Here is an 18070-nt window from a genome sequence, read left to right as displayed (position 1 = left end):
AGAAAAGGTAGGTACAGAAGAACAAACCTGACACTGCATACTGATTTTCCTCTTAAAGCATCTGTCGATTCTTAAACTACAAAAAGCAAGAGGCTAAAAAGCCAGCAGAAAGCAACTGAAAGCAAGGAGCTCCTCCTTTTAGGAGTCTCATGCTGCTGGAAAGGCAAAAATAGGAGAGGCCCTAGAAACACCTAGTCTCTCAGTTGGGTTCCCTGGAGGGCTACCAAAGTTGTGCAAACTAGATGTTCACAAAACCCAAAACTCAGCCTCAAGTCAGCTCAATTCCTGACTGTTGAGGTGATCTACCTCTATTTTATCTGCCTCACAGAAGATGGGTGAATCCTCTCTAGAGAAATGCTATAACATTAAGCAACTAACTGTAATTTGTAATTGTATCTAAAATTCTAAATATAATGTGTGGTATTCAGTCAAAAGTTACTCCCCAAAATAATGGTAATAATGATAATAATAATAATAATAATTATTATTATTATTACCAGACACACCAAGATAAAATGTGTGATAAAAGACAAGAGAAAGAGACCTACAAGAGATCCAGATATTGCAGTTTTCAGACACAGACTTTTAAGCAACTTGATTGATGTCACAATGTGGAGATTTTCACCAGAGAATTAGAATCTACTTTTAAAAAGAGAGAGAGAAATGCAAAGTCTAGGACTAAAAAATACTAAAAAATAGCTGAACCCAAGAATAAAATGGATGGAATTAAAAGCTGACTGGACATACCAGAATAGAGAATCAGTGAACTGGAACACAGGCAAGTAAAGCCTATCCAGAATGAAATAAGGAGAGGAAAAAAAATGATTAAAAAAGACAGAAAAAAGCATAAAGGACATATGGGACAGGACAAAAGGTAGAGTATGGATTTAATTGAAGTCAGAGAGGAAAGGAGAAAAAGAAGGGTGTAGAAAGAATATTTGAAGACTCTCAAAAATTTTTCAGAACTGATGGGAGTCATGCTATAAATTCGAGAGGTGCCAGAAATCCCAAACAGAGTAAATACAAAGAAAACCATTCTTAGGTGCTAACAGCTACATCTCTAAAATTAAAATCTAGAAAATCTCTCATATTTCCAAAGATGACTTCTGAATGACTGACATATAGCAAAGTCAGATCACCACAAACAGCTGAAATGCATCTTATCAATAGTAGAACATCACACAGTCCCTGTATCAGTCTCAAAAAAAGTTAATGCAAATAATAGAGCTATCTGCCTATCTGCAAAAAAAAAAAAAAGAAAGAAAAATTAAACATAATATTAAACCTCCCAACATTTGATCAAGATAAAAAGTATTTCTACACAGAAGGAAAGTGATGATGCTCAGAGAAGAATCACAACTTGGTAAAGTTCACAAAGATCCAACCCTAGGAGCCAGCTCCACAGCTTGAATCTCTAGTCCTAGACCCACCTCAAACTCTTCCTCTATCCCGGGTATCTTTATTTTCCTAAAGTTCTAATATCACCAGACTGAAAATATCAGTCTTAGAACTTTCACTGGCCAGTAAGGTTCCCAAGCCAAGCCAGTACTAACCTTAGTTTAGGGAAAGGGAAAAAAGGGAAGGAAAGAAACAGCATGACAGTCTCCAGTCTCCAGGGCGTTGAATACCTCCAACTAGTGAAACTAGTGACTCACAACTCCTGGGTTTCAGATGCCTTTGGGATTGTAAAAAATCCTCAAATTCATATGCATAGTAATCACTGTCTACACACCAAATAAATAATAAATCTCACAAATGTGTTCTATTTTTCAAATGTATGTGATTAATAAAATAAAAATCCATTTAAAAGCTAAAATTGGGGGCGAGGAAAAGAAATGATAAGGAACGTCACTTTTGAATTATGTAAGCACTCTCCAGACATCTCTAAGGACCCATCTGACCAAAACCACATTCTTAATCCCAAATTACTAAGGATAATACCAAAGTAAACCCAGGGTACATAGAAACAGAGTTCCCTACACAGACAGTAGGAAAATAAATTGATACCTTTAATCCAACAATTCAGCATCTCAGAACTCATCATAAATGAGTTCAAGATTTGTTTCTGTAAGGCAGAATGTCTCATTACTAATGAGACATTAGTATACTTGTCAAATTATATCACTTTTACTCCATGTTGTTCTAATGGCCGAAGAACAACAAAAACAAAACAAACCCAGAAAGACTAAATGTCCCAAAATAGGGGGCCGATTAAATAAAATGCCATAAAATCATTATATGGATTATAATGTATCCATAACAAATGATAATATAGAAAAATATTTAATAACATGAGGAAATATTTATCATACATTAAGAAGGAAAAAGAATACAGAACAGCAAACAGGACAATATCAAATTGGAAAATAGATATAGACACAACAGAATATCTGGAATGATATATATCACAGGATGATTAGTTATCTTTGGGTGGTGGGATTAAGGGTAATTTAAATTTTGCTTCTGTGGGTCTATATTTTGCAAATATTCCTCAAGTAACTTAGGGTGGGGTTTTTTTGGCAATTAGAAAAGATATATATTCACTTTTAAATGTGGAATTTTAAAATAGTTGAAATAGGTTCACCTCCTAACCTACTTGTCAAATTATATCACTTTTACTCTGAACCATGAATCACATATTCACAAAGGTACAGTTTTAATTAATGTCTGATTTTAAGTAATAAAGTAGACTAACAGGAAAAAGGTAAACACTTAAAAATGCATCCAATTTTACTATCTAAACTAATGAAGTCTTTCACTAACATGTAAACAAAAGAAGGATAGTTCTACAACAATAAAATTACCTGATGCATAAATATACTTTCAAAGGTCCTCCCAATTTTTATATTAATACATTAAAACCTTAAATGTTGAGATAAAATATATCTAAATATCTTTCCCTCTCTCCGTTCTCACCTTATAGCACTTTTTATCTGTATTCCCAATTAGGAACATATTACAGCCATGTAAAATACTGAAGCAGCAGTATTCTTTGATAACAGAAGTCAGGAGGTCCAAGATCAGAGTCCTATCTCCTACCCTTTCACCTCTCAGACCTGGACAATTTAACTTACCTCTCTGAACCTCAGTTTCCCTAGCTGTAACAGAGAATGATAATATTTATCATAGAGTTTTTATAAATACGAAATCAAAAGAACACAAGCTAAGTCCTAAGCATGGTGCCTGACAAATAGAAGGTACCCAAGTGGTGGTTGTTACTAGAGGCACACGCAAGAGTTTTTAAGTCCGAGAACTTGCCAAGCCTCCTGAAAACTATATGACCTTGGGTAAGTTACTTAACCTATATGGACCTCAGTTTCCTCGTATGCAAAATAGATACAATACCTATCTTGCAGGTTTGTTGTAAGGATTAGGTAAAACTATATACAAAAATCATCTTGCACACAGTAGGTGCTCCATAAATTGTAGTTAGTATCACTATTAGCTAGAGCAATAAACATTTGAGTATAGAGATTAGCAGTTTATAAAATATTTTTACATATAAGAGTGCATGTAGGACTTCCCTGGTGGTGCAGTGGTTAAGAATCCGCCTGCCAATGCAGAGGACACGGGTTCGAACCCTGGTCCGGGAAGATCCCACATGCCGCGAAGCAACTAAGCCCGTGCGCCACAACTACTGAGCCTGCGCTCTAGAGCCCGCGAGCTACAACTATTGAGCCCACGTGCCACAACTACTGAAGCCCTCGCACCTAGAGCCCGTGCTCTGCAACAAGGAAAGCCACCACAATGAGAAGCCCGCACGCTACAATGAAGAGTAGCCCCCGGCTCGCCGCAACTAGAGAAAGCCCGTGCACAGCAACGAAGACCAAACACAGCCAAAAATAAATTAATTAATTAAAAAAAAAAAAGAGTGCATGTAATTCTAAGAATTAATCATCATTTAAATAGACACATTTCTCTTAATTCCCAAATTAGTTGTAAACTTCAGAAAAAAGTAAAATACAAGCAAACTTTTTTAAGCACACTTAAAAATAAAAGGCCACTTCATTAGTTTCAAAATAAAAATGTGTTATCTATAACTTGATCTGCTTTAACATTTTTAAAGTCCAAATAAATCTAAAAGGGTTAGAAGGGAAAATGTTCTTTTCTGACTTTGAGAAGGAAAACGTTTTTTTAAGTCTGCAGGAAAAAAAAATAGAGATCTGAATTTTTCTTTTTTTCATGACTTCATGTCTTTCGCAACTAAAATGTAAGTGCCTTTAACACAAGAACTCTTTCAAATCTCTGAATTCCTGTCTCCACCTTTGTGCAGAAGCAGAGCAGCTCTACAGTTAAGACCATAGAATCTGGAGTCAGACTACCTGGGTTCAAATCCTGATTCCATCCAGCAGTGTGACCTGAGGTAAGTTTTAACATCTCCCTGTCTCTTCAGCTGGAAAATGAAGATTCCTCATATAATTGTTTTGAGAATTAAATGAGATAATACACTTAAGTGTTCATAAGAGAGCCTAGCAAATGGAAGGCACATTATGTTTCCCATTGTTGTTACTGCTTTATTATTATCCCCTCAAAATGCCTTGATCAGTGACTTGTAATCAATAAATATTTGCTATTCTGTAGATAATTTCAACAAAAGGCTTTACTTAAAATTACGCCTGTTTAAGAAGTACTTTAAGGACTTCCCTGGTGGCGCAGTGGTTAAGAATCCGCCTGCCAATGCGGGGGATACGGGTTCGATCTCTGGTCCTGGAAGATCCCACATGCCATGGAGCAACTAGGCCCTTGCGCCACAATTACCGAAGCCCGCGCCTAGAGCCTGTGCTCCACAACAAGAGAAGCCACCGCAAGAGAAGCCCGCGCACCGAAACGAAGCATAGGCCCCGCTCGGCGCAACTAGAGAAAGCCCGCGCACGGCAACAAAGACCCAATGCAGCCAAAAATAAATTTAAAAAAAAAAAGTACTTTAACATGACTGTCGCTGCCAGTAAAGATACAGCAATTGCTGTTAGGATTTTAGGGCAAAACTAAGTAAAGTCAATCCCTTTCTCACACTTCCTATTATACAAAGTTATAACATCCTCACTTCCTAATAGAAGTTCAGTGCCATCTTTACTTGCAATTAGAAGTCCAGGCATGGCACACACCAATCCAGCAGACACAAAACTCTCAAACTCAAGCTCCATAATACTCAACTATACTCCTTTAAAGAAAAAGTTCAGATTACTCCTCTGTTACAATAGTTTAGTGCTTTAAAATAAAAACTATACTGGATAAGTGAACAGAATATTATAAAGACTAAAAACACTGTAAATGAAAGTGTTTGAGAGTTAAATATGCACTAAATACTAGTTTACAAATATACTTGAGAAAACCGTAACAACAGATTTCTCCTATTTCAAACGGCTGCCTTCTAACTCCAAAACTAGAATGCTGCCCACTTCAAATCTGGCGCCAGGATAACGAGACATAAGTCAAAGTAAAGTTGCCTCTTTATTCCTGTCCTGCCCCTAGGTTCATCAGAACTCTTTTTTTTTTGTTTGTTTGTTTTTTTAGATTCCATATATATGTGTTAGCGTGTGGTATTTGTTTTTCTCTTTCTGACTTACTCCACTCTGTATGACAGACTCTAGGTCCATCCACCTCACTACAAATAACTCAATTTCATTTCTTTTTATGGCTGAGTAATATTCCATTGTATATATGTGCCACATCTTCTTTATCCATTCATCTGTCAATGGAGGACACGGGGAGGGGGAAGGGGAACCTGGGATGAAGAGAGAGAGTAGCACTGACACATATACACTACCAAATGTAAAACAGATAGCTAGTGGGAAGCAGCCGAGGGAGATCAGCTCGGTGCTTTGTGACCACCTAGAGGGGTGGGATGGGGGGGGGTGGGAGGGAGACGCAAGAGGGAGGAGATATGGGGATACATGTATACATATAGCTGATTCACTTTGTTATACAGCAAAAACTAACACAACATTGTAAAGCAATTATACTCCGATAAAGATGTTAAAAAAAAAAGTAAAGTTGCCATCCCACTAAATCATTTCCTGCTTGAAATGTACTCTTTCTTTTTTATTCATAACTCGGATGGGACTTGTGATATCCAAGTCTCACCCCTACGACAGAAATTTAAGGAGTGAAACCCTGGAAGTAGTCTAACTTAAGACCAGGAAAATATCTCCAGAGTTATTAGATCAAACAATGCCCTTCCAGTTCCCAACTATCTGTAATCCTAACCTGGGTATAGAAAAATGTTGATTACCTTCAGACTCAACAACTTGTTAAGCCCTGAAAATCAGAAGTCAAGTACCTAGGGCCACATTTCAACTCCAGCTGAGGGCTAGAATGTTTACCTGGTTCACTCTCACATTAAAAGCTGGATGCCAGCATCAATCAGGGACACAGCCATACAGCAGCCATCAGCAGGCCACACAGGCCAGATTAGGCCACAGATCACCTGGCACCCCTCACTGAACCACATCCTACTGAAGGCCTGACTGCCAACCCTTGACCTGGAGAATAGGACAATGGGCTGGCAGTCAAGAGAGTTAGATTCTCCTAGTCACAGCTCCATTTTTAGATTTTTGACTGATTTGACCAGAGAAATCAAATTGGAGAAAAGGTGAAGAATTTTTGAAATATAGGTGGAAAACTTTTGAGTATGCGTCACATATCTAGTCACTTTGTTCAGTAACAAAAATATATTATTTGTAACTTGTTTTGTTCATAAAATCATTCCTGGACTTGTAAAATGATGGTCCGGGGGACAGCTAGCACTTTTCTTCAGGGTCTGCACAGATCTTAAAACTCTACTAAGCCAGTTTCTCTATCAGTATGTAAAAGTGGAGTTCGATCTGCTCCTTCTCTCAGACATAAGCAAATACTGAATGAAAGTACTGTCAGCATTTCAGAAGCAATTTGCTACAGAAAAACGCACGGTTTTTCTGTAACGCACTGGAACTCTTTTTAACACCTAAATTGGGGATCCAGACCAAACGAGTGTTGGAAGTCAAATTCATTAAAGTCATACTTTTCTGTCTATATCTGAGTTTCTGGGCTGGGAAACTGGTCTGTGTCTACATAAATCCATGCTCTGAGCCATCATATAATGGAACTCCTCTGTAATGTCCCTCCTGCTCTCTCTCTATCCTTTTTCAGAACTACCAGCCGGAAAAGATACCCTCCGCAAATCCTACAACGTCTCCCCACTTGCACAGATAGGTTCCACAACTCCTCAGCCGTCGGTGACTTTTACCACTCCCCTGGAGCTAATCGCTTTTAATGACCACCACCCCCCTCCCCCAGGAACAGTCACTCTTCTCAGCTTTACACTTTGTCCCGGCAGCAATCGACTGAACCGTCCCCCGTCTCCCACCACCTCGGACGCCCTTAGACATCTTCACCAGTTTGCCCGCCGTCCAGTCCCGAAAGCCCCAACTCCTGCTCCACCTCCCTGAGCCGCCCGCCCCCAAGCCCTTCTCAACCCCCAAACCCGGCCGCCGCATCACCTGGCTCCCCGTTGTCCTACGCGCCTCGGCCCCGCCACACACCTTGCCCCTTCCACCCGAATCTCGCACTCTGTATCCTAACCCCTCCCGGAGGCGGGGGCGGGCAACGCTCTCGGCGGCTGGACTGAGACTCCGGAGGCCGCGCGTCCCCTCTCACCAGGCCCCGCCTGGGCCTCTCGACGCGGCTGCCCTCCACGGCCCCCCTGGCCCAGCCATGTTTACGCCGAGGAGTAGGGCAGCCCGAGCCCAGGGCCAGGCACTTACTCGGGAAGGTAGGTGGAGGAGAAGGAGCTCCACTTGTGTAGCGCGTAGGGCAGAAGCCGGCACTCGGGCGTCGCAGCAACAGCCCCGCCAGCCGCCATCTTGTCAGCACCGTAGCGGCCGCCGCCGACCGCCAGCCGCGCCGGGAGGGGGAGGGGCGGGGCCTGCTCTTAAAGGAGCCGCGGCCCGCCTGGGCCGTCAGCTCTCCCGGTCTCGCGTCGTTACTCCTGCGTGAAGCGGTGAGTCGCGCGCGGGTCGGCGACTCACTCTGGGGGTCTCCACCGCTGAACCCTCCTGAAAGACTGACTGGCGGAAACTGGGACTGGAGTGTGAGCATCTGAGGGGCTCTCCAGTGGGGCTTGGAGAGGAATGTCTCAAATGACTTTTCTTGAAAGCTGAGGTAAGGGGAAAGCCAAAAACATTATGAAAAAAATAAATTGTAGTTATGGGCCAGGAAGGGAAAATGAGAAGAAGTTGGAGAAGGGACGCCTTTGAGACTTTGGAAACCACTGCTCTCTCCAGTTTCTAAATTGTGTAAGGAAACAGCACTGAAGGGAATGGCAGTGGAATAGCTAATGGCCTTTCCTTCTGGAGTTGTCCTGGTTTTAAACGTCTTGTCCCCCCCCCCCCCCGCCCCGTTCCAGAGTCACATGGAGACAGGAAAAGGAAATGCTCGTGTGTCCTCTCGTCCTGTTCAGTTTTCAGTCTGTGATGCCCTTCGTTGTAAGCATTTGTTGTGAGCCCTCTCATACGCATCTCGCGCAATTGGTTTGCTCAGTCATGACATTCACCCACAGACCAGAAAAATCCTAAAGGAGTTGGGAAGCTGGGTGTCATCATTCTTACAGCTGGTAAATCTACCTACTTTTAACTGACTGATATTTAGCCCCCAAATTCTGAAAGAGCAAGAGACAGAGAGTTTCAAGAAAATGACCACAGAGGGAATAACAGTCCATGTGCTCTGAATGCCATATGGGCATCATACCAGCTCCTTATCTAAAAATGAACACTTGCTCTAAATATCTAGCAGCTTTAGATAATGTTCCCATCAAATACCTGTTGGTCAGCATTGTGCATGTTTATTCCTTGGCTTAGCCACTGCATTACCAAAGTACCCTTCTCTCGCTAAGTGGTTCTACCCCTGGAAGCCTGCACAGCGTCTTCATCTCCACCTGACCATCGGAAAAACTCAAGCAAAGGGTTTTTTAGTGAATGACCAAGTGAGTTGAAACACCTCAGTCCTATAATTGTATTCTTTTTCCCGTTATAATCATTAACCTGCCCAAACTTCCTCAGATCCTTTCCTGACTTCCTGTTTCCACAGAGAAAAACTTAGTAGTAGCCTCCACTAGCATGTCAGATGGAGAATGCCAAATAGAAAGGCCACAATATGTTAACCTTTAAAATCACATGTGCTTTGTGTGTTGCAGCGTGCTGGGAAAGTATTTGTTCCTTGAGGGAATGCTATAATCCCAGCAATGAAGTTAGGAGTCCAGAGACAGTGGAAGAGGCCAGAGAAGGTTGATTAGTTCCAAAGATGATTAGTGGTTATTTGGGGGGGGAAAGAGATACTTTTAAGGGGAAAAGATTAAGATGGTGACTCGGTTCAATTAGTTTGGGGCTCCAAATTTGCTAATTACACCTCTTACCCTAATGTAAGTCGAGTCCTTGTTCTTTTCCAGACACAGAGTTATGGTCCCTGAGTGATCTTTTTTAGAAACACACATAAGTCAGTTCTTCCTAAGATGACTCTCTCGGACTTTCAGTGACTTTCTGTTCCCTTTGGGTAACACTGCAAGTCCTTAGCATAGGCCTTTCATATCCTGCCTTGATTACCTCTCTAGCTTCTCTCTTCTCTTTCTCCTCTGCACTCCCTACTCCAGCCACACTAAACTAACACACTGAATTGGCTCCTATAAATTCTGTGCTCTCTCTGGTCTCCAGGGCTTAGTCTAAACCAAGCCAGGAATACTCTCCCCCATTCTTCACCTGCCTAACTTCTGCTTGTTTTTCAGATTATTTCATTCTGGAAAATCAGTCCTCATCACCTATTTCGGGGTTAGGTGCCATTTTTTTTACATTTCCCTTGTCACCCTGAGTTTCCTTCCTTATCTTAGCAAACATCACAATATATGTTTTTTAATTTTTTTTTTTTTTTTTTTTAGATTTTATTTATTTTTGGCTGCGTTGGGTCTTTGTTGCTGCGTGCAGGCTTTCTCTAGTTGCGGCCATTGGGGGCTACTCTTCGTTGCGGTGCGTGGGCTTCTCCTCGCGGTGGCTTCTCTTGTTGCGGAGCACGGGCTCTAGGTGCATGGGCTTCAGTAGCTGCAGCACACGGGCTCAGTATTTGTGGCTCGCGGGCTCTAGAGCACACGGGCTCAGTATTTGTGGCTCGCGGGCTCTAGAGCACAGGCTCAGTAGTTGTGGCTCGTGGGCTCTAGAGCGCAGGCTCAGTAGTTGTGGTGCACGGGCTTAGTTGCTCCACGGCATGTGGGATCTTCCCAGACCAGGGCTTAAACCTGTGTCCCCTGCATTGGCAGGCAGATTCTTAACCACTGCGCCACCAGGGAAGTCCCACAATATATTTTTATTTCCTGTTTATTTCTCATTCTCTCTCCCTAAACTGTAACTCCCATGAAGGTAGGAGTCATGCATATCTTGTTCACAGTTGTATCCTTAGTCCTTTTAGAGTGTCTTGCATATAGTGGATGTTCAATAAATATTTACTGAAGAATGAATTAATTGTGCTAAAAGAGTACTTGGGTTGCAAAGGAAAAAAAATGCCAGAACTTCTCAGACTACAAAAATGTATCCCTGAGGTATGATTGCCACAGAGAATGTAAAGACCCAGGATAGCGTGGCTTTCCTGCAGCACAGATTTTACAAATGGTAAAATAATTTAAAGCATTCGTATGTTAACATAAATACAGATAGATATGTTAACATACAAATGCTTTAAATTCGTAGATATATTATGATACTGAACCCCAAATTTGTATAAATGTTAAGATAAAATAGAAGACTAAAGAAATTTTAAAATCTTCAGGAGTCTGCCGTACCTCAGATCTCCTACGGGTACACATTTACCTCCACTGCCTCTGGGGCATTGCCTTAGTCTATGGGGTTTATTGTAAGGATACATGGGGAAGGTCTGGAAACTGTCAGCAGCCATTTAATCTCTCTAGTTCCCTTACATTAATATATTGATGGCCTCATGGAGAACTGGACAATGGATCATCATTTTTCAGGGATCAACAGCTCTAGTAATCCAGTTATCTTGTCATCTAAAAGAAACCGTCTTTTACTCTCTGATGATGTCTCAACATGCTTCTCATAGTAAACACTTCCCAGAGAGAGTAACTGATTATATTCGGTTTGTCCCCATTCACTATCTTTTCCTGCAATAAAAGATTTATTGAGAGGCTGTGACATGCCAGGCCCTGTCCTAGATGCTAGGGAGGCAGGGACAAACAGAAAAGCCAGACAAGGGCCCTGCTTTCAGGGAGCTTACATTCTGGCAGGGCAACATATAATAAATATAATAAGTCAACTAGATAATTTTAGTCTGTGCATTTTAGGTGCTAGGAAGAGACTACACTGGAGTAATATTTAGATTGGATGGTAAAGGAAAGTGTCTCTAAGAAGGTAATATTTGCGCTGATACCTGTTCAGTGAAAAAGTGCCAACCATGCAAAGGCTGGACAAAAAACATTCTGGGAAGAGAGAATAAGCAAGTGCAATGGGCCTGAGGCAGGGAAGGGGTTGTTAAAGAAAAGAAAGAAGAGAGTGTGGTGGGAGCGTAGTGATGAAGAGGGAGATGGGAGTCAGAACAAGTAGGGCCCTAACAGTCATGGTAAGGAGTCGTGACATGGAAATGTGAAGGGGAGACCTGTGCGGGGATTCAAGCCAAGGAGTAGCGTGATCCATTTTACATTTCGTAAAGATCACTCTGCAAAACAGAAAATGGGTTGGAGAGAGGTAAGAGTGGAAGGGAGGAGACTCGACAGGAGGTTAAGCCAGGCAAGAAATGATGGTGGCTTGCACTAACAGGAGATGGAGAGGAATGGTTGAATTGGGCTGTATTTTGGAAGTAAAGTCAACTAGACTTGCTGATGAGGGAGGGAAGGCAGGAAGAAACGGAAAGAATTAAGGATAACTCCTGGGTTTTGTGTTTGCACCACTGAGTAGCTAGTGATGCTTTTATTGAAAGGGGAAGATTTGGGGTTAGAACAGTTTTGAGGTAGAAGAAATCAAGAATTCCGACTTCAATGTGGTATATAGGGGATACCTAATAGATATCCAGGTGATTGTCAAGCATCTGATATGGGGATCTATATTGGTCAAAGACTTACATCAAACCACCTCATAGGCATTTGACCTTCTTCATATATACCCAATCAGTGCTTTTTTTTTTTTGGCTTAGGCACTGATTCCTGGGTCAATCAGTTTTCCCCTAAACAGCAGAGTCAGCATAGCTCTGAGTATAGCAGCTCTAGAAAGAAGAAACCATCTGTGGCAGCCTTCTGCAGAAGGGGATCAAGGGGTACAGAACAGTCTAGTGAAAGAAACCCAGAGTATACTCAAAAATCTTGTTTGCAGTCCCAGTTCTGATACTTTTCTAGCTATGAGACTTGGGAAAGTCACTTAACTTCTCAGCGTCTCATTTTCCACAACTCTAAAGTGGTTTTAATAAAATCTGTCTACTTCACAGGGAGGTTTTGAAGATCAAGTGAAGGAAGAGGGCCTAGCTCGTCTGCTGTAAGTTCTCATTTAATTCTCACAAAAACTCTGAGAAATATTATTATGCCCTTTTTCACAAATGAGAAATATAAGACTCAGAAAGGTTAAATAATTGTTTGTTATCTTTGGTTTGTCCCTCCAGATACATGGGAGGGAAGAGCGTGAGGTTGGGGTATCCCTTCCTCTGACTCCCTGCCTGTATACACAGTGGGCTGACTGGCCCTTTCAACCAAAGGTCACAAGTCCTCCCAAGTGGCCTCTCCACACTACTCTCTCTGGTTCTGGGTTCCAGTAACCACCCCCTCCCCTGCTCCCTGTGGTTTCCCAGTATGTTCTCACATCTTTATAAATAGTCCCTTTATTAAACCTCTCAAATTACCCAATTTGAGAATGCCATCTGTTTCCAGCTGGGACCCTAACTGTTACAGTAACTTATCCAAGGCAATATAGCTAGTCAGTAACAGAGCCAGAATCTCTCTGTTTCAAAAGCCCATCCTGTTGGATTGCATCCCATTCCTCTCAGGTGGGAACAGACTTAGTAAACTGCAAAGTGCTATTCAAATATAAGATATGGTCAAATAAAAAATTAAAAAAAAAAAAAGATATGGTCAAATAATAGTTAAAAAGCAAAGCAAATCCAGCCGATTTTATTTATTTCCAGGCAAAGGAACATACCAGTTGACTGAGGGGGAAAAGAAGGTGTTTTTAATTTTTAGGAAGGGGTATCATGGTGTGTTACACTAATTAAAGATTAAACAAATACTCTAAATAGGCTGGAATATATCCACAGCTTTGTACATGATTGCTTAAAACAAGCCCCATACTTCATTGGTCAGGAAAAAAAGTCCTCAGATAGGTCCTGTAAGGGTCTTGCTTTAGCTCATTCAAAGGATCATTCAAAGTTCATGGTTTCTTTAACAACTTCCAGCTGGTTAGGAGAGTTGAAGCACAACGCAGTACTCAATGTGCTATGTCCTAGGCAAGTTCTGCTGTAAAAAGAAGAATTTCCCTTCACAATATTATTATGCAACAGATGAAGAAACTAATATCCAAATATGTCCGATGTCACATCTAAGGTCATTTGTACAACTGGGCTGTTTGCAGATCTGAATCTAGAACCCAAGTACCTAATTCTCAGTCACTTTTTTCCCTAACATAATTAATGGAAACTTTTTAGGTCTATACCTACATCATTCTTTAAATCCTCTATAACTAGCACATAGTAAATACTCCAGAAATATTTCCTGAATTGAATCTCTTAGTTCCTCCTGAATTTCTTCTCACTCACTGTCTTAGTCAGTTTAGGTTGTTATAACAAAAATACCATAAACTGGGTGGCTTAAACCACACACATTTATTTCTCACAGTTCTGGAGGCTGGGAAGTCCAAGATCAAGACATCAGTAGATTTGGTATGTGGTGAGGGCCCTCTTCCTTGTTTGTAGACAGCCAACTTCTTACTTTCACCCCTGGCCCCCAAAATGCATGTCCTCACAGACAAAATACATACAAAATACATACATACTAACCCTAACCCATTCCATCCCAACAGCCCCAAATGTCTTAACTTATTCCAGCATCAACTCTAAAGTCTAGAGTCTCATCTAAATCAGATATGAGTGAGACTCATTCTGAGGCAAAATTCCTCTCTAGCTATGAACCTGTAAAACCAAACAGACTAGGATAGACATTCCCATTTCAAAAGGGAGAAAGAGGAAAGAAGGAAGGAATAATGAATCCCAAGCAAGTCTAAAACCTAGCAAAGGAAACTCCATGAGATCTTAAGGCTAGAGAATAATCCCTTTGGCATGATGCTCTGCCTTCTGGACCCCCCTGGAGTAGTCCTGCCCCAGGAGCTCTGCCAGGCCAGAGACACACCCACCCAGGGCTCTGCCAGGTGGTGGTCACAGCTTGTAGGCTCCAGGTGGCCTCACTCCCAAGACTTTGGTTGGAGGCTGTCTGGCCTGTTGAAACTGAGGTGATTCCTCCCCACACACCTCACCTTTTGAAACCCTGATTGCTGAATTGCCTTCAGTGTCATTCTTTCCTTGTCTTGAAGAATAGCTTATGTGCCAACTGAATAGCTCTGTGTAAAATCCAAGAAGTCCGTCAGTCATGCTTTCTCATTTTTAGTAGTATGGACAGGCTGAGAATTTTCCAGATCTTTAAGTTCTGGTTTCTTTTTGCTCAACAGTTCCAATTCATTTCTCTCTTCTTACATTTTGCTATGCAAGCAGTCAGGAGGAACCAAACAGCTCCTTCAACACTTTGCTTAGGAATCTCCTCAGCTAGATATCCAATTTCATCACTTGCAAGTTCTTACCTTCCACAAAATGCTAGAACATGAACATAATTCAGCCAAGTTTTCGACACTTTATAACAAGAATCATCTTGCCTCCACTTTCCAATAACATGTTCCTCTTTTCTGTCTGAGACCAAAATGGCCTTTATTGTCCATATTTCTACCAACATTCTGTTCATGGTTATTTTTATTTTCTGAGGAGATGGAAGCAGTCTCTCCAGCTCTCCTCTTTCTGAGATCTCACCAGAATTGCCTCTAGGAGTCCCTTCATAGCAATACTGACTTTGTGTAGCAGGCACCTCAGAAATCTTCCGCCTCTGCTCGTTACCCAGTTCCAAGGCTGCTTCCATAGTTTTAGGTGTTTGTTACAGCAGCACCGCCACTCCTACGTACCAATTTGTGTCTTAGTCAACTTGGACCGCTCTAACAAAAATATCATAAACTGGGCAGTTTAAACAACAGACATTTATTCCTCACACTATTCCTCAGGTGAACACTGAGACTAGCTTCAGGTATGAAGCTCAGGTCTGTCTTCTCCCAGAAGGTGGCAGCAGCAGCCTCAGCTTGCTGGAGAAATCAGAATTCATCCTTTTGCCTGTTGGCATCCAAACCTAGAAATTCCTGGTTCCAGAGACCACTTTATCCCTCCCTTGGTTTGCTGAGCTTGGTTGAAGCCAGGGCACAGGGAGTGCAGGAACTGGCAATGAATCCTCTCATAAGTGCCTAGTTTTTTTGTAAACACTTTGATCTGGGCTGTGACCTTGAAGCATGTGTGAAGGAGGACCAGGAAGTCTCTGGTCAGGGAAAAGAGCTTCAGAAAGAAACAAATAGTAACTTAAACACTTACATCCACACAGGCGTAAATCCAGAGGACCCCAGCTCACAGTTTGGTGCCACACAAAGAATACAGATTCTAGACCTGGCCTCCCAGCTACCAGCAACTGACCTTGTCATTGAATCTGTCAGAGCTGCAGTTTCCTCTTCCACCAAGCGTGGACTAGATGATCTTTAAGCACCTGCTAATTTTTAAATTATGAGTTAGTATACTTTCATTTTTTGGATTAAGTAGGGTTGGGCCTTCACCCTTTCAGAGTTTTAAAAATCCCAGACACAAGAAAGCACTACTGGCTCCAAGTTAATCCCAGGTGAGCACAGATCCTGGCGAACACTGCCAGCTGCCTAGGCGGTGGGCAGGAATCCCAGGAAATGTCTGAACACCACACAGCTATGGATGAACTGTCAACTGCTGGGGGTTGCTTTGCAAATTACCACATCTAAATGAAGCTGACAAAATAATATTCCAAAAAGCAATTAACACTGATTCCTAGTGTATTTGGAACCAAAAGGCCTTTTGGGGAAAGTGAAAGTGGCTCAAAAAAGAAGTATCCCAGCCCTCTGGGTAGAAACATTTGAAGTTAAGGGGATTCATCAAGTCAGAATCTTTCAGTGCATTTGTCCCATCACCACTGTCGGGGCTCAACCTGGTCTTTGTAAAGGAGGAGACAGAACTTGCTCCTCTCATTTTCCCCCTGCTTCATCCTGCCTGCTCTCACTTTCATTGCCTGTACTGCTTAAACTTTCATCCATCCATTCAGTAAACACTTGTTGGGCACCTCCTATGTGCCAGGTGCTGGCATACACCTAGCTATTAAGGAGCTCACAACCAAGTAGCCAGATATTAAACAGGTTAATCCACAAAGCATTCAGAAAGAATTAGCCTATAAAATATAAGGTCATAATGATGGTCATAGTCGTGGTTAGCAGTAGCATTATCTCCATAAGGCCAAAGGCCAAATACCGTATTTCCTTATTAAAGCTATCTCCAGAACATAGTAGAATCATCTAGAGATAATCCCATAGGTCTAAAGGCGTTGGCTCCTGTGGGTTTTCTTTCTATTTCACGTGAAAATCATCCTGTTAGAATCCCTTCCTAGGTTAGAAAGCTTTGGCTCCAGAAGGACACTGTAAATGGAAATATAACTATGTTACCTGGCATGAAAGGATGGGGCTGATTGGGGACGTCCAGCTTCCTCTACCTTTTCTTTTTTTTAATACATTTATTTATTTATTTCAATTTTGGCTGCGTTGGGTCTGTTGTTGCGTGCTGGCTTTCTCTAGTTGCAGTGAGCGGGGGCTACTCTTCGTTGCAGTGCACGGGCTTCTCATAGTGGTGGCTTGTCTTTGTTGTGGAGCACAGGCTGTAGGCACACAGGCTTCAATAGCTGCGGCATGCGGGGGCTCAGTAGTTGTGGCTCGCGAGCTCTAGAGCGCAGGCTCAGTAGTTGTGGCTCACAGGCTTAGTTGCTCCGCGGCATGTGGGATCTTCCCGGACCAGGGCTCGAACCCGTGTCCCCTGCATTGGCAGGTGGATTCTTTGCCACTGTGCCACCAGGGAAGTCCCTACCTTTTCTCCTTAAGAATATTAACATAGGTGATGGGCAGGTTAAATAAGTTCCAGTGTTACTGAAACAAAGAGAACTGGACAGAGGGAACTGGGGAATAACAGAAATAGGAGAACATGGTGATAGCAAATTCTAGGTGGCTCCACACTAGAAAAGAGAACCCGAACAAGCCAAAAAGTAAGGGAGCACAGGGATGTCCAGCGGGACAAGGGACTGAACTGAGCTATATCGTAGAACAAATGAGCAGAAAAGAAGCAAACTATTTCTCCTGGTTCCTCATCTGAGATCCATCTGAGGATATCAACTGAAGTTTGTCTTCAAAGAGACACCAGCTGTTGGAATCAGGTCAAAGTATTTCTCAAATGTAAATTTTTATAGAGACTTTCTTACCGTGTTGATCATTTTGATTTATTTTCTTCCAGTATATTTCCAAATAAGTTCAAAATGATCTCCTTCTCCCCCCACTTCCACAACCAATTTTTAGCAATGCCACTTACTAAATATATAGTACAAAGTTTGAGAACCTCTGGCCTTTGGCCTAATTTTATCTTTTTTATTGTTGGAGACACTGCTCTCATAGCCCAAAAAATAACCAGCCTTACAATGGGATTCTCTGATGAGCACATTTCTATGGTTGAGAACTTTTTCCCCTTAAATCTTAGGAGAGTGGCAGGCAAGAAGCTGCCTATAACTGACAGCTGAGCTCTCCTCCTCCCTTTGGAATTTCTCCTGAGAAGTCAGTCTCCAAAAATCAGATACTGCAATGGCAGCTAGCTTGGACATCCACTTTGTAACGTTTCCATTTCAACTTTCCCACCTTATCCACCAGGTCTACAATTAAAATGATTTTAGTGCTTAGAGTTGTGAACAATAGTGAATCAGCATTTC

The 18070-nt window shown here is 41.9% G+C and overlaps 2 protein-coding genes across 5 annotated transcripts in view; one reads left to right on the top strand and one right to left on the bottom strand.

The window, feature by feature from the left end:
* Positions 1–18070, bottom strand: part of MKLN1 (muskelin 1) — a 347577-nt gene that overhangs the window by 172048 nt on the left and 157459 nt on the right. Inside the window, exon 1 of one of the 4 annotated variants that reach the window (XM_082399180.1) lies at positions 7743–7971. The exons of the other annotated variants lie outside the window; for them this stretch is intronic. Within the exon in view, the coding sequence (XP_082255306.1) occupies positions 7743–7840 (98 nt within the window). The 5' untranslated portion in view covers positions 7841–7971. Of the gene's footprint in view, positions 1–7742; positions 7972–18070 lie in introns of those variants that run through there. 4 annotated transcript variants of the gene reach the window in all.
* The window catches only part of LOC309632094 (uncharacterized protein), a 54097-nt gene continuing 43643 nt past the window's right edge, over positions 7617–18070 (top strand). Inside the window, exons 1-2 of the mRNA XM_082399268.1 lie at positions 7617–7750; positions 12451–12497. The gene's annotated coding sequence lies outside the window, so the exon portion shown is untranslated. The remainder of the gene's footprint in view (positions 7751–12450; positions 12498–18070) is intronic.

The sequence above is a fragment of the Balaenoptera borealis genome (genome assembly GCF_965194805.1).
Source record: "Balaenoptera borealis genome assembly, chromosome: 7".
Classification (NCBI taxonomy): domain Eukaryota; kingdom Metazoa; phylum Chordata; class Mammalia; order Artiodactyla; family Balaenopteridae; genus Balaenoptera; species Balaenoptera borealis.
The sequence above is the reverse complement of the archived record's forward strand: the minus strand, read 5'-3'. Positions and strand labels throughout refer to the sequence as shown.